This window comes from Prunus dulcis, chromosome 7 (genome assembly GCF_902201215.1).
Source record: "Prunus dulcis chromosome 7, ALMONDv2, whole genome shotgun sequence".
NCBI lineage: Eukaryota > Viridiplantae > Streptophyta > Magnoliopsida > Rosales > Rosaceae > Prunus > Prunus dulcis.
This window is the reverse complement of record NC_047656.1, coordinates 9,493,629-9,518,675: the sequence shown is the minus strand read 5'-3', so window position 1 is coordinate 9,518,675 and position 25,047 is coordinate 9,493,629. Positions and strand designations below refer to the sequence as shown.

At 37.1% G+C, this 25,047-nt stretch overlaps 1 protein-coding gene and 3 long non-coding RNA genes across 5 annotated transcripts; 2 read left to right on the top strand and 2 right to left on the bottom strand.

Moving 5' to 3' along the window:
* Nucleotides 1–1,301: 1,301 nt before the first annotated feature.
* On the bottom strand, nt 1,302–3,210 carry LOC117635720. The gene is made up of 3 exons (XR_004586940.1): nt 2,958–3,210; nt 2,739–2,882; nt 1,302–1,486 (listed from the first exon to the last, which is right to left on the bottom strand). It is a non-coding gene; the product is annotated as an uncharacterized LOC117635720 (long non-coding RNA).
* Nucleotides 3,211–7,003: 3,793 nt separating this feature from the next.
* On the top strand, nt 7,004–7,817 carry LOC117635884. Its single transcript, XR_004586964.1, has 3 exons — nt 7,004–7,112; nt 7,205–7,281; nt 7,667–7,817. It is a non-coding gene; the product is annotated as an uncharacterized LOC117635884 (long non-coding RNA).
* A 2,429-nt stretch (nt 7,818–10,246) lies between these two features.
* LOC117634400 lies at nt 10,247–10,903 on the top strand. Its single transcript, XR_004586770.1, has 2 exons — nt 10,247–10,453; nt 10,545–10,903. It is a non-coding gene; the product is annotated as an uncharacterized LOC117634400 (long non-coding RNA).
* Nucleotides 10,904–10,983: 80 nt separating this feature from the next.
* Nucleotides 10,984–17,533, bottom strand: LOC117634399 (proteasome subunit alpha type-3). 2 transcript variants are annotated; one of them, XM_034368497.1, is made up of 10 exons: nt 17,315–17,533; nt 17,141–17,180; nt 16,937–17,020; nt 15,881–15,954; nt 14,863–14,949; nt 14,694–14,778; nt 14,519–14,565; nt 14,009–14,074; nt 12,342–12,432; nt 10,984–11,354 (listed from the first exon to the last, which is right to left on the bottom strand). In XM_034368497.1, the coding sequence occupies exons 1-10, from the start codon at nt 17,416–17,418 to the stop codon at nt 11,283–11,285; spliced, it is 750 nt and encodes a 249-aa protein (XP_034224388.1). In that variant the 5' UTR covers nt 17,419–17,533; the 3' UTR covers nt 10,984–11,282. The 2 variants fall into 2 exon arrangements, with proteins under 2 accessions (XP_034224388.1, XP_034224389.1); XM_034368498.1 differs by lacking the exon at nt 14,009–14,074 and having other exon boundaries at nt 17,315–17,522.
* Between the last annotated feature and the right edge of the window lie 7,514 nt (nt 17,534–25,047).

Here is a 25,047-nt window from a genome sequence, read left to right as displayed (position 1 = left end):
CAAGACAATACCATGGAGATTCAAGTAGAAGCTGCTGGTCAAGGTGAGTTTAAGGAAGAAGTGTGTAAGCCTGAACTTCTTGCTAGTGTTGTCGACATTAAGGTTGTATCTGGTGAGATTTTTCATCCTATGATGACACTAGTAAGTTGCCCATTGATTGAATCACCGTTCAGCAAAGGCGGGAAAGTGTAACTGATCAGTCGGCATTCCTACAACTCATTGATTTTATCAGATTCGGGAGGGAGACAAGAGGATGAGTCTATATGTTTGCACGCTGATTCCGACTTCCAGGAATGTTACTACAATTCTAACTCGCCGGAGTCGAGTTCTTCTCAGCCAGGGAGAATTGATGAGGACATCTTTGTCAAACCCATTAGGGTTTACAAACAAAAGAGATGGAAGAGGGAATTATTAATTAATTTCCTAATTTATTTGTTAGTTCCTAGGTTCTCTAAGTTTTCCAGATTTCAGTAGGATTTCCAAGTTTCCTATTTTATTTGGATTAGGATTTCTTTCCTAGAATAAGTTTAATTTTCATTTTCACTCTAGGGTTAGATTATTATAAATACCCCGTCTATGTAATTCATTATGGAGTTGAGTTGTTGAGATATAAAGAAAAGTTTATTTTCCAGAGATTGGAGATAATTGGTGTGAAGCCAAACCCCTGGAGTGATTCCAGACCTATCCCTTCTGTTCTATTTTCTGTTTTTGGATCTAATCCACGGGGAATGGCTGCCCCATTATGTGTGATGTACCTTTCAATTATAGTAGAGAAGTTTATATTGACTCAGAATGGCTTATTACGTAGCATTAAATCTGGAGACAGAAAGAACAATGGTAAAAGTACTAAGCCATCATCAGTGGGCAGGTGTAATTTTTTTGATTGCCACTTAAAGCAAAATCCACATTCATATTTCCTTCCCAAGACCCAGGTTTTCCAGGACAGCCACAAGTAATGGCATTTCTGGTGATATAGAGGCTTATGTAAATAGCCATATAGTATTTATTCGTTTTAATGATCCTCATGGCCTAATAGATGTTTTCCTCTACTTTTAAGACGGGAGTTATCCTATGGATGCTGCTATTAATTCCAAGGCAAGGATTCAAGTTTTGAGTTTCAATAATAACTTAACCAAAACTAAGTTGGTAGACTACTGAGATCTTAACTGTTAACTCTTAGCTATCTCATAAGAAATGGTGAAATAGAGGTTATGCGAATAGCCACATACAGAATAGGCCTCTGACTACAAACAACTGTGTATAGAAAGAAAAGGAAAAAGAAATAGAAAAAATAAAAAAGAAGACTTACCAAAACAGTAAGGACTGAGCCAACAATTAATACAGGATAATCTGTATTCTTCCCATGTTTGATTTTAAAATAAACCTTTATACAAAAGGCAACTGCTGGGCCGGCAACAAGAAGTGTGGACAGAAGAAGAGATGCCACATCAGGACCAAAAATTAATCTTCCGCCACAGAGAAAGTTCTGAAAAAATAAATCAAAAGCCCCATCAGTAAAAGTACACCAAACAGGATTTGGGTTTTGACAATATTCAAACTGGATTTGGACGTTTAACAATATTCAATAGGTATACATGTATGTCAACTCCTGGCCTATCTTCAGCTAAAAGAATAGTCCATAAAGCTTTCATTAATGAAAGATATAGCCAATACAATTACAGAGAAAGGGGAAACATAAACTTAGTGCTGATCAGCGAAGGAAATTTAATGATATCCATGTCCATCAAAGAACCCTGACAAACTATGATGATAAATTTTACTTTTAAAAGAGAATCGAAATTTATTTTGAAATTTCATCTCCAAAATCAGTCACATGAACAATATGCTTGGTGAAAGGTGAACTACCAATAAAGTAAAGTGCATGCATAAATCAAATGCACCAGGCTTCCAAGTAATGATCAAACGTGCCATACCAAGAAATGATCAATAAATTTAATATTGTACGACTTGAATTAATACATGCATTCATATATCTGCAGATATAAGCGAAAGGAAGAAAATATGCATGACATGATAAATTCTGATTATTCATTTGTTTTTATATTCAAAATTAGTCTTTCTTTTTCTCCGCAGATAGGAGATAAATCAACTACACACGCCATTTTTCTGCTTACTAGATTTTTGAGGGCTACTACATGAATCTTGCTTTACACTACAATCTGTCTTCCATACTACCACGTGAAATAATACATAATTATTTTGCTTTATCTGTTCAGTACATGCGTACCTGGTCTGCAAAATCTTGGTTGAAACGCATAAAATTCACTCAAAATAACAAGTAACCACACTAAGGAACAGATGAATGAAAGAAACAAATATATGACCTTATTGGCAAGAATTTGAAATCTAGTATTTAACCTGGACTGCGACCCAGAAAGATATATCTTTTGTTTCTAGTGATAAATATAATCAGGAAATAAGTAAGGCCTTCTTGTGCCGCAAGAGGGGAGGGGGTAATTAAGTAAAGCCAGTCTAGCTAGAGTGCATCTTAAAAACAACTGCCTCACCATAAATTTAAAGACAAAAACACACACAAGAGAGAGGAAAGAAGATGATATACAGAGAGATTAGTCAAATTCATAATATCATCCTCTTCTCTCAGTAACAAAAGCAATACACGCAGATAAACCAATACAATTCATGCTGATTAAAAAACAGTCGCAAGTCAAGAACAGTAAACCCAATTGAAAGAAAGAGAGAGAGAGTGAGAAACTCACATTGCTTCCTTTCCAGACTTGGTATAGCCTCTTGGGTTTATTCTGTGCCATACCATCAATGGATAATATGAACCCAGATGCCCAAACTCTTCTATTCTCAACTCCCAAACCCTCTGTTCATCACAATTCCACTTCCTTCCTCCACTACAAAACCCACAACACCTTAAGAAAACCAATTCAAAGCAAATAAATGGGGTTCTTGAGTTTTACATGATGTACCTGTAAATGAGCAATTGAGCACTGAAGAGAGAGAGAGAGAGAGAGAGAGAGAGAGAGAGGGAGATGGAGAGAGGCTTTTGGGTTTGGGATCAAAACCAGCTGCCTCTGCCCACCACTTTTTCTTGAGACGGATTATACTAAGGCAACAGAGAAACAAGATTTTCTCTCTGTCTGTCTGTGTCTTTCTCTCTCTAACTCTCTCTCCCTCTCTCCCTCTCTAACACGCTGCCAACGATGACATCCGGGCGGATGTTCCAATTTCTTGCGGCCTTTCCGCGCCCAACCAACGTTTTTCATTTTTGTTTTTTTTTTGTTTTCAAACAATTATTTATTTTCAAAATTATTATTTTTTGATAATTTATACGTCAACTATTGTATTGATAACAAAATTAATCAACTTTGGCAACAAAAAGACAAACAAAATTAATCAGTATTTCTTTTGCTCTCTTTTTTGCATCAATGTTGCTCAGCCACTGCCAGTACACCAGTCTAACCAACGTGCTGTCACAACTTTTTTTTTATTTTTTTTTTCGGGTATTACTCGTTACAACTATTTTTTCTTTCTCCTCGTGCATTACAATATTCTTGTTCATCAATTACATACGCGTGTTCACTTTTTTTTTCTTTTTTTTTGGGTTATACTTTTTTATTATTTTAATTTTAGTGTTAAGTTTTTCTTATTAGCAGAGGTTTTTTTCGAAGGAAAAATCATTACTAAGGAAAGATTACAATAGGGCAGTTACATAAAGTAAGCTCAACGCGGGTTGGAGACATCTAGGCATAGCACACCCCCTTCTTCTTCTTTTTTTTTTGTTCATTTGTTATGTAGAGGGAAAATGGAGTATTATATTGAGTTGTCTAAAAATTGTCTCCTACATGAATCAAACTCGAGTAAGAATGTCCAAAGAAATACATGGTTGAGTTCCTCCATTCAAGCAAGATGAGCCCAATAAATGCACCTTAAAAAGGGAAAAGTCCAAACAAAGTCATCAGAAGGCCACATTAGACATAAAGCCCACAACAAAAACTTGGTTGTTAGCAAACCCTAGGACAAAGTCAATAGAGTTGTCCTGCCATGAAGACTTGGACAACACTATCGTGCGAAGGTTGAAGGGAGAACCTGCCACCACACAAAAACACAGGAACAAAAACAACACCCACAAATGTGCTCGAAGCGAACTCGTCGATGCACCAAAATGAACACAACAGCCAAGGAAAAACACCACCCCAAACCAATGGAGAAGTAAATAGAAACAAGAAGGAGGTGGTGCACGCACCCAACCTAAAAGTCTACACATCTTTTTAGAGGTACGCAAGAAATCATGTTAAGGGTTGGTAGCTACATCCAAAGGGTAAGCTCAAATCAAATAGGGAGAGAGAGATTCTGACTGAAGGATGGAGAACATGGGGTTTCAATAGAGAGAGGGGTGAAATAGAGACTTGTTAACGGAAAGACTGACGGTAGGTATGGAAGTGGTAAGAAAATCAACTTTATGAATGCGGCTGAGATGAAAAAAATTTGATGTATCGAACTCTAAAAATCGATAAACTTTACCATAATAAAGTGAAAATTATCGTAAGTTTTTTTCAGGGCCACCTTGTAGGACTCATTCCCTATACTAATTTCAATTATCCGAACCATTTATCTTGCAAGACTCCATTCATGTATCATCCTTGAAAAAGATTAAACAAAATAAAAAATTAGAACATTTAGGTAATGATGAAATAAATAGATAGTGTTTAAAAATAAAAAAAAAAAACCAATAAATAACTTCCATTTATTCCAACAGTTAAATTTTTCCAATTTGGAGTTTTTTTGTTTGTTTTTGTGTGTGTGTGTGTGTGTGTGTGTGTAAAGAAGACCTAAAAAATTGGCGGTTTGAATCACTAAAAGTACAATATATTTGGACCCTTACATGATGTCCCACAAATAAACGTATATGAGGGACTCCTCAATTGAAGTACCTTCTCTACATAATATCACATATTATGTTTTGAAACCTAATTTAACCCCAACAAAGACTACACTATAGAGGAAAAGGACAACAAAATAAAAAGGGTTAATTACAATTTTGGTCACTTGGGTTTGGATCGAAATCAATTTTAGTCACTGTGATTTCAATTTTCCCAATTTGCCCCTATACTTGCAGTCGTTAACAAATCATGTCTGTTAAAAGGTCAAATAGCCGAGCCTATCAAAAGACGCCCTGTGGCCAAGGTTGGGGTGCTAGTGTATCGACCCGACTAGATTGACCACCCAAGTTACTGTTAATAGGTCTTAGAGCCGAGCTTATTAGAGGACGCCACGTGGCCAAGGTGGGCTGCTTATACACCGACCTGACCAGGCTGATTGCCTTAGGTCCACTATGACGTCATGAGAATAGAAAGGCAGAAGCACTAGTATACCTACCCGACCAGATCCCTGTTAGACCAAGTTACTTCACACACCTAATACCAGCATTGTGACTGAGAAAGGGCATTTAATGCTTTCACATCCAAGTCAGGTGTCGTCTTGTTACTTGGTCCTTGAGACTTTTGCTATAATCTAAAGATTAAACTCCGTTTCTCTTCCGTAGCTCACCCTCAAGCAAACAACCAAGTGGAAGCTGTTAACAAACTCCTCAAGCGTACACTCAAGAAAGAGTTGGAGGCCAAGAAGGGGGCCTGGTCGAAACTACTACCAGAGGTCTTGTGGGCCTATCGCTGCACCGAGCGCACTTCAACAAGGGAAACCCCATATTCTTTGGCCTTTGGGGTCGAAGCAATCATTCCCGTTGAGGTCGGTGTCCCCACACATCGGGTCAACCGTTATACACCCAAGGTGAATGTGGAGCAGTTCTCTCTTAGCATGGTCCTATTGGAAGAGCATAGACTCTGCGCTGCTCTCCATCTTGCCACGTATCAGCCATGAAACAATTCGGTACTACAACCAGCATGTACGCGAGCGTAACTTCTAACCAGGGGACTTAGCTCTCCACAAAGTACTACTTATAACCAAGGATAGAACCGCTGGTACCGTGGAGGCCAACTGGGAGGGACCATACCAAGTCCTCGATGTTGCCTAACCCGAAACGTATCAGCTCGCGCAATTAAATGGCAAACAATTTCCATATCCATGGAAAGCTGAGCACCTAAGGAAGTACTGTCCTTAGGCACAATAGGAGACTCCACCCGATCATATTACTATTTTGTTTACCATCTACTATGTTTTCTTTCTGAGCACTACACATGGTAGCGAACTACTGACTCAGTGCTGTGCTCGGTTCGAAATCCTTGTACCCTACTTATTATGTGATTAATGGAATCTTATGTTTTGTCATTCATTTCTTGCATAACCTTTGGTCTGCTCTGCTTTTGCAATCCCCACATACCAAACATAAACTCAATACTTGTGAAAATAATACAAATAAAATATCCATCCTTAACTAAAAGAAATCAAAATATATAAACTATCAACATCCAACACTATATTACTCAAAACATAATTACCCAAAACATTACTCCATACTAAAAGAAGCCACAGTCAACACGTCACAAAATTACACCGAGCCCGGCCAAGGGCTGGCACATTGTTCCTAATTTGTTACAATAACTACAGGGCAAATGGGGTACAACACAAATTCAAACATCTCTAGCTTGTGCCCTATCAGGTACTACGACCACCCCAAACTCTTCCTAAAGTACCTCAGCTACTGGCTCAACCGGGTCGGCACCTTGAACAACTGGGTCGGTCTCGGGAGCCATCACCTCCGTATGCGACCCTTCACCTTGTTCTGTTAGGTTCTCCTCAGCATCATCATCCAGGAAGCTCCAGTGCAAGGAGAGGTATTTTTCACCAACTTTTTCAATCAGGTCAAAATACCCCTTAACCCACTGACCAGCGAGCCTATCCTGATACTATGACTATCCTTCTGATACCTTTTGAGACAGATACTAATGCTTCCAACATAGATAATGTCTATGAGATTACTAGGCTTTCCCCCTAGAATGTAGATACATCATGGGAGTATAACTTCAATTCATTCATTGCCTTTTTTGACAGTGACGTGAAAATACTTAGATCCACTGATGAGCTCCTTCCATTGCACCACGTATTCCCAGACTATGAAATATTTTGAGGTGCACAAGTATTTCCGAAAACAATGAAGGCTTTGGGTAAGTTTTCGACAATAGCTATATGTGTTGGCAGATGGTAGAGATTCAATTTTGGAGTTGCAACATGATTCTTGGTAATTGTTCTCCTGTAGATGACTTGTTGGGTTGGTATTACTTGGTTTGTCAAGAAAAGGATAACTGCTTGCCACTAAATCTTCCTACACTTGAGGTAAGCAAAAAGGAAATTTTGTATTGTCTGGTAAAGGGTTGATTTATGAATTAACTTGTTTGCTTGGCATGCTTTTTGTCTAATATATTCTCTTGTTCCTTTGTCAGGCTTGATTGAGAGACTCCGTGAGAAATGCCATCTCTTTACTGATTTGCTAGGAACTTAATAGCATGAAGATGAGTTTTTTTTTTTTGGTTGCTTTCACCTTGACTTGCAATGTGAAGGCTTATTGAGGATTTGAATTGCTTGACACGGAGACTTTTGGGTGAGACAGAGAACGAGCTAGTGGTCAAGATTGCTCTGAGTTTTTTATTTATTTATATAAATTTATTTTTATTTATTTATTTATTTTAGAGATGCAATGAGTTTGTTGAATTGTTACAAGGATGGACTGAGTTCTGGAGGTTAAGGAGCACATATGCAGGATGTTTGAAAAGGTTTGAAATAAGGCAAATGCTTGAAAAATGTTTAAGATACTAAAAGCGGTGGAAATGGTGCTGGGTGAATGTACATGGCTTGGACTTGTTGGAAGATGTGAATAATGTTGAATCACACATCTCTTGGAATCGAGGTAAAGCTTGGTTTTGCATTAGAAACTTTGAAATGCTTGTGCTTGACCCCCTTTTTTTCACTTGGCAGGAAGCCCCTAAGTCATTTGGATTTGCATTTTGACTTCTTTTTGTTTGTTAGATTTGCTTGGCATGACTTTCTTCCTTTCTCTGATTTTGCTTGGTAGGAAGCCCCCAAGTCATTTGAATGTGCGGTTGGTTGCGTAGCTTGTCAGTGGTATGAATATTGAATTTGCCTAAGCCCCCATGGGCCTTTCACAAAGGTGTTTTGTCTGAGAAGGCTTTAAATTTTGTTGTAGTGCAATTGCATGAATTCTAATTCTAAAGCTTGTGATTTTTCAAGAGCCACTACAGCACTAATGCCCTAGTCCCTAGTAGAGTCACTATTTATGTAGGGGCCTTTTTGTTACAGCAGCTCTAAGTGGACTTGGGCCGCTGTAAAGAGAGAGTGACGTTGCCCCTTCGCCTGGGTTCAAGGACTAGGCCCCAAAATATCCCGAAAGAATGATGATTCTTAGGGAATATTCTGGTCATCTTCAATGGCTAGCTCCTTGCAGGTTTTGATGTATAACAGGTACTGGAATGATTTTGCTTGATTTTGCTATATTGGAAGTGCCTTTCTTGAAGTCAAATATGTGTTACAGGTAGTGAAATGGTGTTGGAGAAGATGTTGAAGAAGAAGATGTTCCTGGCTGCTATGAGGCATACAATAGCTGATAAGCTTGGCATGAGAGGCTTGTGGTGTGGGAGCTAAGTCTCCATGAGTTTAGCGAGAGAGCGTTTGCTTGAGTTGAAATGGGATGCTGGATAAAGGATATTTTAGGGTTGGGAATGGTTTCTGGTTGCTGGGAGAAGAATATGATGGTTTTTGGGTTAAGCTTGAGTGTTTTCCAGCAGTGACACTATGGCTTGCTCTATTGTGATTGGTTTTGGGATGGCTTGAGATGGTTTCTGGATAATGTTCATAGCTTGGAGTGATTTATGAAAGAAGAGAAGCATGATGGAGGAAGGCTTGGGTTTTGTGTGTTTACGGCAATGGGTTTTTTGGAGGATGAGCTTGCTTCATGTTCTTTTTCTTCCAGCGGCTCTTCCGGCAGCTCTTTGGATTTCTACGGCATGGCTTGGGTATGGCTTGTTAATCTGTGTTTAAGGATTTGGATACTTGAATGCTGTTGAAGCATGGTAAGGCTTGTTTCTGGGTTTGGAATGCCCAAGGCTATGTGATTTCCAGTAGAGGGTGAGCTTGCCTCTGCATTCCTGGTAGAAAATGAGGAGATGAATGGGTTAGGCTTGGGTGTTGTATGGCTTGCTGGTTGTCCTCCCCTCGTTGGATTATCATTGCTTCCTTTTATAGCCGTTGGAGCTCCAACATTTCTGAAGCAAGCAATGAATGAGCGGGTCCCTAGGCAGAAGTTGATGACATAGTAAAATGATTTATAATGTTTGATTGTGTTTTTAGTGCTAGTAAGTTGGGGTTGAGTAGTAGGCACCGTAACTTAGTTTTAGAGCTGCTGAAAGGGTTTGGTGCTCAAAGAAAATACGAGTAACTTTGGCTTTGATGCAGGTAGAAGAAGCTGGTGGTTGGTGATTTAATGCTGGAAGATTGGCACGTTCTCCCTGCTTACCCATTCAACGGGCTCAAGAAAATGGGCTTGTGTTTTAGGGCTCCCAAGCAGCCCAAAACCTCAATTCTTTTGAACCTTTAATGGGCCTCATGAATCCTTGTAACTATCCACACCACAACTCGCTCAGCAAGCCCCATGCATGTATGTGGCTTGGCCCTACTTAAGCTTGTCGGCTGATTTAGCATATGATAATGTATTATTTGTTTGGCATGACATGTACATTATTTATATATTTATTTAGTGGATAAATTCCTAAAATACAACTTAGATTAACGTATGACCAACATTATATGTTATATTAGGCTTTAAACATCTTTGGGCTTCTTGTGACATTTTGGGCCTTAACATCCTTCTATAAATACTCTTCACCTACATTGCGACAAAGGTAATAACTATTCTCACCTAGAAACTTTGTATCCTTCTCCTTACTCCAAACCAGCCACTAACTTAGCCATCGGAGGGGGTTCGACTGGTATCACGCCAGCTCCCCCTTGTCTAATGATCTAGCTGCTTGAAGTGTGCAGGTTGTCCAGGAAGATTGAGTCAACCCAACAGCCCAGGGTACGTTCCGGCCCTGGCTCGATTCGAGACCCTCGTCCAACATAACCGATCTCCCCTATCAACAAGGTCACATCTCTCAATTTCGTCAGTTTAATTGCACATGCTAAATGTGTGCAAGAGCAAAATTGTATTTTCACTCTTTAAACAATTAATAATAAAAAAACCAAAAAAAAACCACCACCCAGTTATTTCTCCCACCCCCATCCACCATCCTTATCTCCAAATCCTTTCTCATTTCTCCTTTATTTGCAACCAACCACCCCCACCAGCTATACCCACCCAAATATGAAGCTCGACTTGAGAGAGCTGATCAGAGGAGTGTTGGGGCAGAAGGGAGAGGAGGGCGGAGAGAGCCGTAATCAATCCCATCGTTGCTTCCATTTTTGTTCCTTGGTTTTCTTTGTTTTCGTTTCTCAGGTGAGGGCTGGATGGCTCTAAAACTCTCTGATAATTTTTATTTATTTTGTATTTTTGAGAGAAAGTATAGCTTATTGTTTTTGTACTTTAGAGGCCATGAACGCAGCAACCAAGTTGGCTCGATATGCTCGTCTTCACTTTCTTTCTCCGTCTACCCCACTTGCCAAATAAGTTTTGCTCTCATACAGTCTCACTGTAAAATCCAAGGTCCCTTTTTGGCCCGAAAAAGTTTATGCTACTTTCGAAGCTCCAATCTTGAAAACCAAGATCCAGTTTAGAAAAGAAGAAATGCTCTCGAAAATCTCAGTTACCCACGTGAAAGCATCACCATCTGCATCCACTTCTGGATTTATTAATTTTTTTAAAGGGTTGAAATATAATTTTGCCTCTGCACACATTTAGCACAGGCAATTAAACTGACGGAATTGAGATATGTGACTTGATTTGTTATCGAATGCAAGTACCAATGACGAAATTGAGAAAATTGAAATCAGTGACTAGAATTGCTTTTGAGCCAAACTCCGGCAAAAGAAAAGTGAACTCACATAACAGAATTACCATTAGCAGTAAAGGGGCAACGTGCGTAATGTAAGTGAAACTCTGTTTCTCAAACATCCTACAGATACAGTTTGCACCGCAATGTTGGTAAATTGAACAGCATAAGGTACAAGACTACTACAGCAGTCAAATTGGCTAATGAAAATCCATCAATCTTATCCCATTAACCCCTTTTCTTTCTTTTTTTTCTTTCTAGACATACTAGTTTGAGTAGGCACAAGGACTCACTGAAATAAAACCATCAGAACAATAACATATTATCATTAGCTTTCTAATCTGCATCCATTTCTTCCAATGCTGCTCTAGCTGCTGCCTTTGCTTCCTCTAGAAGCTCATCTGGAACCTGAAAATTGAAAAATAAAATTATAAATATGCAACACAGGCTTTCACATGGAACTACCCTACAAGGTAACAAAAACAAAACACAGATGAAGACGAAAACATTATAATACCATGCAGTAGTGATAATGGAAAACGGAAGGGCAATGGAAAAATATTGGTTCAAAAGAATCATAATCTCCCTCCCATGTTAAATCATCAATTTGAATATGGGGCTTAAAATGCAGAAGTTCAAAAAGATATTAAGCACAGTGGAACATGAATAATAGATATCATTAAAGTTGGCACTTGTAGCTAGGAACCACGCACAACTGAACACTATGGCACATCAAAGAACACAATCTCTAAATCCTATACCAGTCTAGATTACTTGGTTTTCAGGGGAAAACGACTGAAACAGCTGAGCCTTCCGAAAGATACGAATATTTTGTACCACATTTACTGACCACCTACCTCTATGGGAGATGTGGTCAGCAAATGTAGTACAAATAGCAACCGTTGAAAGAGGATTGTATTCAAATTAACAGTACTAAAACACGATGACAAGGTTTTTCACAAATAAATTAAGATGGAAAATTAATCATACAGGTCAGGAACCATTGCTACAAATAAAGAGTTTCTGCTCAGGCTCTGGAAATATTCTCAATTTTTTGTTGAATACATTTGTGAGCCTGCTATAGAAATGTACATTCTACATCTCCAAGTGAGATAAAGGTTCTAGGTCATGTACCATTCTCCACTAGGTCCCTCCCTAAGAAAATAAGAAAAGCTATGGAATGTGGCCTAACAACCAATCAAAAGGAAATAGTAAAGGAAAGGAAAGATAATTTTTTTTAAAATCTGATAAACTTTACATATTAATGACATGTTACTTTTAATCACAAAATGATGGTATGAGAAACAAATGAGGCAATTGGAAAAAATAAAAGCTGTATCTGAAATTAGTTTGAATTTTGCAAGTTTCTTGAACTCAAAAGCAAACTTTAGATACCTTCTGATGCTGACGGTTTGATTCATCACAGACCCAGCTCATTTCTAATTCAAAGTCCTTGTCCTTTGCCTCATCATGGATTCCATAAATGCTGTTTGGCATAATTGAATATTACAGTTAGTAGAAATTTGAGATTGAGCATCATGAGACATGCATAAATACATAAATGCTTTGATGTCTTCTACCAGCACAATATTGTTCAGGAATGGGGGGCGAAAGTAGCATGAAAAATATTATTATTGAGATCACTCTTTAGAACAAGCACATTATTCCATGATATATCTTATGGCAAACTCATGAAGCATATGAAACAATCTAGTGTCTGAGAAAAAGAACTACATACTCAAAGACACACAAGCCAATAATTATAACAATCTCATGCAACATGCCACAGCTTCTTTTTTTTTTAAGAAACAAATTTTATTGCTGAAAGCAATAAAATTAAAAATGGAGTGGGTGAGATGGCCACAACATCAAAAGTTCCATTTCAAAATATTGACGACTAGATGCAACTGTGAGTGAAGTGAGTGAGATGCATCTGGCTAATAAAAAAGTACTTTTGTTCTGGAAGATAAAATAAATTTCTGAGGGATAAAAAGGATTACTTGAGGAGTTAAGACAAGCGCATACCCCAGAAGAACATAGCTAAGCCAAAAACAAAAACAAGAGCCACAACAAAACCCACAATCAAGAACTGCAAAAACAAGGGCTACAAAACCCCTAAACCCAACTAAGAAAGAGGCCTAAAGGTTACTGAATTATTAACTTTTACAATAGACTTGTATAATTTACCTCTTATCCAACATATTACCTGCCGTACACTTTTTATGATGTATCTCTTACCCAACATTATCTGCCATATGGGTAGCAAAATAAACTTATCCAAAATCTTCATGGTACAGTGCAGGGAGACCAAGGGAAATTCGGCCCTTACCCAGTTCTCATTTCTGCAACTCTTTCTTTTTCTTACATGAACACCAAAAATGCACAAAGGCAACTGCCTAGATTTCTGCCAGTTCACACTTTAGTACTCTTTCGTTTTCCCTTGTCTATTATAGTTTATACAGTAATTACGAAGGCACAGTTCAATTTATCTCCCATACCCACTCTCATTTTCCACAAAGAACTATAAAAAGAAAAAGAAATGGGCCCATAACAGTTTAGACCTATCAGTAGATAAAACAGTGCACCCAGTGAAAAAAAAAGGCTTTCGACCCTCTATCTTGTTCATAATGATATGACAACCAATATTATCAAATATGAAGCATCCTTGTTAGGTACACTGAATTTTGAAGAAAAAAATTGTCAAAAGAAAAAGCTGTTTGTCTTGAAAAGGTTACATTGAATTTTTAGGAAAAGTAAAAAGAAAGAGTTATTTATATCGAAAAACAAAGGTCACATGTTTGATGTAGATATACATGCATACCTACATGCATGCATATACACTAATAAGGTCCTGAAATAAGGGCCTGCTCGATGCATCTTACCCAATGTACACCTCTTTGCATATTTATCGGCCACATCTCATGTAATAGTTGAGAAACAAACCCTTATTTAGAGACCTTGTTACAAAATAACACTATACATATATTAAAAATCTGTACCTAGATGCCACCATCATCAAATTACAACATGCCAACAAAGAATTCATAGAGTATGCCACTTACATCTTGGCTACTTCAATAACACCTTGCCGACAAGTCAATTCCGAAAGCTTCAACTTTTCAATCTCACTGCCATTACACGATATAGATATACCAGTATCATCTTTCAAATTTCTCAGCACAATAAAATATAATAAACAAAAGGATAGAATTTCAAGAACGAACAAATTTAACATTAATGCTATTATCGAATTGTAAAAGACAAATGTTCAAGCATCCTTGTTAGCATAGACTGTGTACAGCCTGGTAGACCAATTTTGATTTAATGTTTGACTGATTGGTACACAAGCTTTCAGAGGGACCAAGATGGACCAAATTGATACGAAATTTTTGTGGATACATTTGAGTGGATTTCCCTAATGGCAGTATTTGGTACACAAGCTTTCAGTGGGACCAAGATGGGCCATATTGCAAATTCTACTACTCAAGTCCGCATTAATAAATCAGGAATTTCTCAACAAGATAATGCTGCAATATTGTCACAAAAATTTAGAAAACAATCTCTCAACTTACGTCTTAGCAGCCTGCCTGCCCTTTCCAATTGCAGCACCAAAATACCTCTAGAAGAAATGCCAAGAGCAGTATTAATACAAAACACGTCAACAACAAAAATACTATGCTAAATTAAAAAAAAGGAATAAATACAATTCTTACGCAGAAAAATAACAAGATACAAAAATAAACTCACATAAGAAATGCCGGAAGGTTCAACCATGTACAGTTGTGGCCCATCTCTGTCATAACCGCCAAGGATTATCCCACATCCAAAAGGTCTGCATAACAACTTTCATAAATAATAAGAGGGTGTAAACAGAACCTTTAAAATGATAACAAGGAATTGCGAGTTCTCATCAAACCTGAGCCACCAATATAGCGTACACAAATGCACATAGCTAGCAACACGTTCGGCAAGTTCCTTAACAGGAATCTGTTCACCGTACACACTGCAGAAAAATTATAAAAATTAAATAAACATGTAAAAACATGAATAGATAAAAGATACACAGACCATTTGAATTTCGGGTGGACCCCAGAGGTCAATTTCAAGGGTCAATCATCACATAGCAAGTAGTAATCATTCCAAGAATGGGGAGGAAAAAAGAATAAAAGAGTAATCACAATTATACATGCACACAATTACTATAGAGAGTTTCAAAACTTGTTCACCAACCAGATTGTCTAGATAATTCAAAAGGATATTAACAAAAAGACCAGTCATGTCCATTATTATTAACAGGCATCGAACAAACATTAAGCAAGTCCCGACTCCTGAAAACACAAGCATAATGTGAAGTAGATAGTAGCCACAAAGTGAGGGGACCAGCAACATATTTGCATTTTTCAGAAGGTATCAGCAGTATTAAACTATTATAACATGCGGTGAGGCAGAGGGAGACAGAGAGAATTCTCCAGAACAGGGAAATACTTCAGATATCATCATGAAAAATGTTCAATGGCAATGGTTGAAAATTTACAACCGCATGCTTACACATCCATAACATGCAAGTGTAATCTGAACAAGGGTGAGCCTGTCTATTGACTAATATAACTAAATGAAAAGCCAAAGTATGGGTATACCAACCAAAACAAATTTTTTAATTTACCCATTGATTAGACCAATCACAAGTTAATATTTAAATACAGGATTCCAGCCAAACAAACCTGTCCATTCAAATTATACTAGAGCAAAAAATTGATAAAGAAAAGGAAAGGAAAGTAAGGGGAGGATATATTAACACAAATCCACGAGAGAGAGAGAGAGAGAGAGAGAGAGAGAGAGAGAGAGAGAGAGAGAGAATGTTTAAATGTTCCAAACAACAAGAAACACTTTTTTTCTTCTTTTTTGGTAGGCAAAACTCAAAGAGAGAGGCACACCTTTCATAGTTGTTAGCTTCAGACTTGGTCCTGGCAACAATTTGCCTTCCATCTGCTGCTAATCCAGCAACTGCCTGTAATTGGATAACATCATAAAATGCATCAAAAACTAAATTTAAAAGTCAGCTCTCTCGCTAAGATTGATAGGTCATAATTGAACCACCAAAATTATCAGACAAATCTCATGAGATATCAAAAAATCTAAAGCCGGCACAAAATATCATACATTCTATGAATATCTCAATATCGGTCTATGATGTATCAAACTACAGTTAGCAATGGTTTATACAAATCCACATGCTGCTTAGACTATCATATCACCAGTTTGACCATAACCTACGAACGAAATCATAAAGGAAGCACCCAGGGATATAAGAATCAGGCTAGCCCAGTCTTGCAGATTCCAACCATATCTAGTGACTTTTCAATTCCAGGCCGCATTTCAAATAAGCAGCAGTCTGTATGCTACTTTCTTTTATTTCAGAATCCTAGTGATAAGCATAGGAGTACAGACTTAAGATATGGAGGCTACATCAAAGACATTCACAATGTTAGTAGCTCTTGTTTAGGGCTGAAAAAGAAACAGTCTATCGATTTGTGAAATGTAGTCAGACTCTCTGAGCACCAGGACTGCTAAAGTTCTCAGATTTCATCTTATACTTCTAAGCAGCAAGAGAAACACCTATTTTCTTCTCAAAAAGCAGCTAGAGGCCAGAGCAACAAAACTTTCAGATAACCCAACGGCAAAAGTGAACTCCTTTCTCGCCTAGTACAAGCTATAGTGTAATTTCTATATAAAAAACTTCGCTTGTAAATAATATTGTTGATGCCTAAAGTGTATTTTTCAATGAGGAATATGGATTTCCCCACATTATAAGTGACCATCGAACATATTATCTATCTAAGCATGCCCACAACATAATCTTGGCATCCTTGATTAACAATGGTAGATAAATTAAGATCCTAAAGAAAAATGAACCATTACTGAGCTCAGTTAGTAGGACTGGGTAGAGCCCACTTTTCACAGTAAAACTGTAAGAGAATCCAAGTAAATACCATGCCGGAGTGGCGATGAACAGAATGAATCCTTCTATTGGAACCTGGCAACATCATCTTCGACGCTATAAGCTTTTCAACACCCTGAAATTCAAAATAAATAAATAAAAATTACCCCATGTTTACCAGAGAGGATGAGAACTAAAATTTTGAAAAACATTTATTTATTAAACTACAAAGAAAGAAAAGAAAAAAAAAATTTACCATAACAACGCCGTCCTTACATTTGATCCCAATAACAGTCCTGCAACAATTAATGGACAATTACAAAAACCTCCAAAGTCCCAAATCAGATAGCGAAAATCGCGTGGATTGAAAATTTGGACAAGTATTGCATTTTTCGGGGAACCAAAGTAGGGTTTCAGAGGGAAAAGGTACCCGGAGTTGTCAACGGCTTTGGCGGCGTACTCGATCTGGAAGACGCGGCCATCAGGAGAAAATGTGGTGACTGAGAGATCGTAACCTGTTCCAATGCTGCTCATCTTTCTTCTTTTGGGTTGAGTGTTGTTGAGAGCTCGACTGAGAAAGCTACAAATAGGGAGACACTGGCTTTTCTCTCAAGAAATAAATAGACTAGAACAAATAGAGGAGGAGAGAGGATGTTGATGACTATTTTTCGATTTGGGTTTCGGCTTGGGATTGGGCTTGGGCGTGGGCCAGCTCGTTTGTACAACCCACTTTGCCATTCTTAGAGCAACTCAGCAATGAGCTGAGCCTAAGGCTGGGGAAAAAAAAAACTTGTTCTAGCAGTGTGCCCAAGTCTGGGTTGGGAGTGGGTCCCACCAAGTCGGGCTGGCCCAAAGGCCAGTTCAGCCCGAGGTAAAGCCTGCATGTTGTGACGTCAGTGCGACGCAACCTCCAACGGGCAGAAGCCACGTGTCACGCCCCCAGCGCTAATATCTGCTTCTCCGAATCCAATCCAACGGCTGGCATTTTTTGGGCAATAAAATTATGAAAAATAATTGAAATTTTTTCAAAAAAATTCTAAAAAGTTCTGATTTTTTTTTCTTCTATAAATATTTATCAATACCCTTCACTTTCAACACTAATCCTCACACATTTTATTATACTTCTACTATTATTTACTCTTTACTCAACATTTTCCTCTCTTTCACCTTGTATTTTTATTTCTTATTTTTATGGCTTCTTCTATCGAAACAGGAGGGCTTGGAGCACCATGGAAGATGTTTCCTTGTGTGAGGCTTGGCTCCAAATTTGTCATTGTCTCGTATCCGGCAATGAGATGAAATTTTTTCATATGTGGAAAAAAATTCATGCCGAATTTTGTGAAAATATTCCGGGGTCGACTCGTACGGAGATGAAATTATCTAGTAGGTGGAAAATTCTCAATAAAGAGTTGGGAAAATGGAGAGATGCCTTGGCAAAAGCGATGGACAACTATAGAAGCGGGGAAAATCGTACTAACGAGGTAAGTATTTTATAATTTTCGTTTTATTAAGTTTAATCTCCTAATATATATATTTTGTTAATATTTATTATTTTAAATATTTTGTTAATATTTTGTTAATATTTCTTGCATTTTAAATATTTTGTTAATATTAATATTTCTTGCATTTTCAATATGTTGTTAATATTTCTTGCATTTTCAATATGTTGTTAATATTTCTTGCATTTCCAATTGTTTCTTAATTTTTCTTGCACTTCCTAATTTATTTGTAAGGTTAATTGCATTTCCATTATTTTTTTTTGTTACTTGCATATCCAATATATTTTAAATATTTCTTGCATTTCCATTTTTTTGTTAAATAGATGATTCAAGCACAGATGTGGTTCGGTGCAACCGGGGGTGGCAAAAAAAGTTTCAACCATCATGAATGTTGGGAGGTGGTGAAATATTTCAAACGCTTCATAATTATTCCGACGGGTCCCGCCGTTGTGTTAAACGAGACGCCACTCCGTGATTCAATGACATCGGATTCACCTCTCGATTCCCCTATGAGTCAAGACTCACCCATCGAAAAGGAGCCGAGGCCCATTGGCCGAAAGGCTGCGAAGGCAAAGAAAGCGGGTAATTCAAGCAATAATAATTCAAAGTTTTTGGAGGAAATTGCAAGGCAGAACGGCATAAGAATTGAAATGGAGCAGAAACGCCAAGATAACGAGTTGGCAATTCAAGCCGAGTATGCACGAGAAAGGGAGTATTTGCGCAAAAAAGATATGGACAAGACGGATCGGGAAACCATGGCGATGGATACAAGCCATATGTCCCCTGAAACAAAACAATTTTGGAAGCTAGAACGAAGGGATGTTATGAGAAGAAGACTTTTCCGGGATGATGGGCCTAGCAACACGGATTGGTTAAATGATGGAAACCATTAAATTAGTTGGCATACCTTTTATGTATTTGTATTTTTCATGTTTTCTATTAAAGTTGTTGTAATTCATGTATTTTATTTTAGTAGTAGTAATTCTTAATGACTTGTATTGGATTTCTTTATTTAATAAACAAAGCATTCAATAAAATACCTTTTTATTCAACATATTCCATACATCAAACAAAACAAAATTAAAATTAAAAAAAACTACAAACAAGGCACAATAATAATAACAAGCCACAACCAAACCATAATAAATAAATAAAACAACACAACCTAACCATAACTAAATAAAACATAACCAAAGCATCTATGCTCCATCATTCATCTTCATTGTCTTTCACCGCCCATAGATGCTCCTTCAAGTCAACTTGACGCATTTCATGAATATACGAAGATTGCATCTCTGTATATCGATCTATCATCCGGGTCATGAAACGACCATCCCTCACCAACGGTTCCGGCTCAAACGGTTCTCCACTTGGCCCCATGGGCCTTTCATAAATCCGTGTCAAGGCCGTGTTCATTGGATTCGGTTCGTAGACCTCTAAAGCATCATAATCGTACTCATCCTCCACAATCATATTATGGAGGATGATGCAAGTCATCATAATTCTTCTGAGGATCTCCTCATCAAACATACGGGCCGCACCTCGAATAATCAACCACCGAGCTTGAAGGATGCCAAAACACCTTTCAACATCTTTCCTGTATCCCTCTTGATAGGTAGCAAATAATTTTTGCTTCTGGGATCGGGGATTTGGAATGGATTTGACAAAAGTGGTCCACCTCGGGTAGATGCCGTCAGCTAGATAATACCCCGTCTGGTACACTGTATTGTTGACTTGATAGGTGATATTGGGGCCTTGGCCTCTCAATACATCGTTGAAGACCGGGGATTGACCCAGCACGTTGAGGTCATTTTGGGATCCTGCAACTCCAAAGAAGGCATGCCAAACCCATGTGTCGAAGCCAGCAACGGCTTCAAGGATGATACTTTTTTGGCCTTTTCTATTTCCGTAATCACCTTGCAAGGCAGTTGGGCAATTCTTCCATTGCCAGTGCATGCAGTCGATGCTACCAATCATTCCTGGAAATCCTCGAGCTTCGGCTTTTTGTAGAAGCCGTTGGAGGTCCCTGGGAGTAGGTCTACGCAGGTAGTCCCTAGTGTACAGAGTTTCAACAGCTTGACAAAATCTTACCAAAGCCTCCAACGTAGTGGACTTCCCCATCCGGGCAATCTCATCCACCTGATCAGCAGATGCTCCATACGCCAACATTCGTATAACAGCTGTAAGCTTTTGCTCCGGAAGAAGCCCCAAAACCCCAGCAGCATCACACTTTTGAACAAAGTATGCATCATAATTGCAAATATCATGCATGACTTTATTGAACAAATGAGGTTGCATTCTAAATCGCCTTCGAAAATCAACATCAGAGTACAAAGAAGTTGGGATAAAATAATCTTTCAAAAGATTCTTACCCCGAGAATGCCTATGTCTTTCCACATTCCGGCGGCGGCCGACTTGTGAACCACGGCGGCGACCTTGGTTCTCTTCATCTTGCAAAGCCACTGCTATGACAACTTGTTCATCGACTTGTCTCTGCAACTCATTGATTTCATCTGCTCTACGGTTTCTCTCATTTGTTTCTCGCTCTTGCCTCTCCAAGCATCTCCTAAAATCTTCCATTGAGAATGAATGAAGTATGAATTCTAAACTTTGAGAAATGAAAATATAGAAAGATGTGGTGTGAGAGGTATGAGCTGAGCCTCTAGTTTTATAGAAAATTTTGGCAAGATAGACATGCCACGTGGCTTGATTTGATTGGATGAAAATCTTATCTGAAATTTGAAATTCATCCGAAATTTGAACCCTAATTTGTATGAAATTTGAATTTTGAAATTCATCAAATTTATCTGAAATTTGAACCCAAATTTATCTGAATTTTGAATTTTGAAATTCATTCGAAATTTGAACCAAAAAATTTATCTGAAATTTGAATTTTGAAATTCATCCGAAATTTGAATCCAAAAATCTTATCCGGAAATTTTATCCGATTATGAATAGTCTTGACACGTAGGAACCCGGAAATCTTATCTAAAAATATTATCCAAATTAATTATTGAGGTAAAAAAATTTGTGAAAAAAACAAAAAAATGAATAGTAATTGCCCTTAGCCATGGCAATGGGTGGAAACACAAAATACTATTTGCAAGGGCAACAACTATTCATCTGAATAGTGGCTGCCCTAACTCCCACCTTGCTATGGCTAAGGGCAAATGGGTGAAGTTGCTCTTAGTGGTGTTAAACGGCCACGCCAGCTCGTTTAGAGTTTAACTATTTAATAAACGGGCCGTACGGGGCTCATCCATTTATGAAAATTATCAATTCCGGTCCAAGCCTTCAACCCTAGCCTATATGGGCTTATGCCGTGATCGTGACAGACCATTAAATGGGCCGAGATGTGCCCACACTAAATTTAACTTATGTATTATTATTATTTTTTTGGTAATTTTTTTTACAACTTTATTTAAATCTTTTTTATAATTTGGTAGTCCAATATTCTCGTGAACTTAAGTAGCAAGAGTTTTCTCAAATGCAAGACGATTACTAAAACACGCCAACATAATCCCCAATGAAAAAGATAGGGACCAATCATTGTGGCTAGGAAGCCATTCAAAAAGAAGTGTCACGCAACTCAACCATGATGTGATGGTGAGTCGAATCCAAATAAATGATCGATTATGCTCCAAGCATCAAGTTCATTCCCAAGATGCTGAAGAAGCATCAATAATGATTAGCAAGTTTGTCAATCACAAAAGCCCATTAATCTCAAATCCTCCAAATCATGTCTGGACACAAATGCAAATGTCAATGGTCAAACCAAATTAGTGAGTTAATATAAAATGCGCATTAATCTTTCCTTTGACATTGACAATAAAAAATGGTATGTAACCATTTTTCTCATGGGTTATCTACCCCATGGAAATTTATGTGAGGTCAAAACCATTTCAAATCTCCAAAAAAGAAATTTCAGAATCAATTCGAGGACTCTAAACCCTCTCAAATATCTCAAACACAAATTCTCAATTAGTGAATCATTCACTCATTAATTGCCAAATTTTGGAACTACGTCGGTTTGATCCTTTCATAAGGTACGTAGGTAATATAGGCTCAATCTATATGCAACCACAAATCCATTTGAATCAATGGTTTCCGTCAACCAAATTTAGTCAAAGAATGATCTTCACAAATCAACTTCATTGAGGTTTCAAGTCAAATCTCAAAAGGGCTCTAAACCCTATCAACTGTCTCAAAGACACAAATCCTAAATTAGTGGGCTATACTTACCTATTAATTCCCAAAGTTATGAATTATGTTGGTTTGATCTTTTTGTAGGGTACGTATGCAGTCTAGCCTCAATCTAGATGCAACCACCACCAAATTCAACCCAAACAAATACCATGATTTATTAACTAAATTTGCCCCAAACACAATTCCAAATAGAATCCTAGGTTTATTCAGCTAAATTCACTCAAACTTTTTTCAATCAAATCCAATTCAAAATCCCTTTGCAATGAGTCATGTATTCATTGCGATTTTCAAAACTACGTGGCTTAATTCCCGCAAAACAAAACACATCCTTTCTGGGAACATTTAGGTGTGAGTTACAGGAAAAGGTCTCTCTACATCTAAACTTTTAAAATCACTTTTCTTAGCTCAAAGACCATGGACTCGTCAATAAGTAAACAATTGCAGTTTAGATTGCTATTTGAAATTATGTACTTGCCCTTATGTGTTAACTTAAATGATTTGCTAAAATAAATATCCATAAAAGGTTTCATCTAATGATTGGCTTTTAGGGATTATTTCTAACAAGATATCCATGTTTTCTTATGCTCTGTTGAGTTTAAAATATAGGGCTTATATACTTATGTTGAGGAATGCATGATTTGGATTGAGTTTAAAATACGAATAGAAACATATCATTACAATGAATATCTTATGGAGGATGTAGATTGCAATTTATGGCTAAGATAATGATAATGAATGTCCTTTTCTTGAATTAGACGAAAATGGTGTTGCATTAGTGGATCAAACTCTGCAATCATTTCAAGTAGGCATAAAAAGTTACCATTACTATCTTCGTAAATGTTTTCATTTGTTCCACGAAATGCCAAATTACGTATAGCAAGACATTTCACAACGGCAATGATTCTAGGTATAACATTTTTCCAGTGTAATTTATCTTTCTTGATAAGCTCTTGTAACTCTTTATCAATTGTTTGATTTGTTTTCAATCTGATTTGCAATTCAACACAAGACCTCAAGTTAGTGCGGTGTTCAACACTCCTTTCATGTTATTTAAGCTTATCACCAAGATGTTTCCAATTTCAAATTCCATCACTTGCTAACTGACTTCTAGGATACATTGTTTTAAACAACTTACAATAGAAGCAAAACACCTTATAATGTTCGATCATGAGTTTCCTCATTTGATAATGTTCGAATATAATAATTTGAATAAAAATGTCTTTTGTATTCATCAATAGGGAATTTGAGATTAGTTTCTCTAACGGGACCCTTTTCTATAAATAAATCTCTAATTTTTGCATCAAGGTTATCACAAACTCTGGAATCATGAAAGTTATAAAAAAAAAAAAAAAATCTTGTTTCTGGACATTCAGGTTCATTGACTATGTGTTCATCATGGCAAGGTTGATCAATATTTTCATTTTGATCTAGATCACCAACTTCTTCATTCACATCATTCTCATTTTTTGCTAATTTTTCCAACTGAATTGGTTGTTCATATTCATTGGGTAAATTTTCAGGTGACGCATTGATTTTTTTAAACAAAATATTTATTCAAAGACCCTCTTAGACTTTGAGCAATTTCTTCTTCCTTTTTCTTTCTTTGTCTTTTGAGATTTCCAAAAAGTTGTTTGTTTAGGAAACATTTTTTAAGTTTTATAATAAACACAATACAAATAATAACAATAAAACTAATGAACACAGAACAATAAAACTTGGATTTTGAGCATCTTTTCTTGAACTTGAAACTTGCAATTTCCAATTGTAAAGAACAACAACTCTGCTGAGTTTTCTACTAAATCAAATAAAAAAAAGAGAAAGAAGTTAATAAAGATGTCTATTACAGAAATCATGTTATGTATGTATCTATCAATAAAAAAATGACAAAAAGAAAGAACTTTCAAATTGTTGTTGTTGGTTCCGATGTGTGTTACTACTCAGTTTAGAACTATCAATTTCTTGTTGAGGACTCTTTATTTTTCCATATTTGTTTTAGTTTCCATTTTTTTTGGAATATTATATTACATAATATATCATCTATTATTTATATCTTTTCTTATCGGACATTGCTTCAACTCCTTAAATTCAACATCTGTTTGGTTAACAACCTCGTATTGCATCTTCTCATATTAATTATTTTTTTCTTTTCCATTAGATCAAAATTACTTAGAGGGATGCAAAATATGCTAAAGTACATGAGTACCTTCGGGAGGAGTATGAGGTTACACAATGCTTTGGAAACTTGGATTTCAAATTAAATTTTGTAGAGGTATTTTTTCCCTTGTAATCATTACAAGTTCATCTTGGTTCTTAAATAAGGGAGATATAATTACTTCAAATTGCTATATTGTATCATAAGAAGTTGGCTGGAAAAATGATATAATACTTGAAAACCCGTATGAATGGACAATGTATAAAAATTTGAAACATTCATTTCTTGCAAGAAAGTCAGATCTTA

Excerpts from the sequence above, each read along its gene's own strand:
- LOC117634399 (XM_034368497.1), bottom strand. The coding sequence starts at position 17,418 with ATGAGCAGCATTGGAACAGGTTACGATCTCTCAGTCACCACATTTTCT. Across the intron at positions 14,950-15,880 it reads GAAGCTAACAACTATGAAAG|TGTGTACGGTGAACAGATTC; the intron begins GTGTGCCTCTCT and ends ATTTTTCTGCAG. Across the intron at positions 12,433-14,008 it reads GTTATTGAAGTAGCCAAGAT|CATTTATGGAATCCATGATG; the intron begins GTAAGTGGCATA and ends TATGCCAAACAG.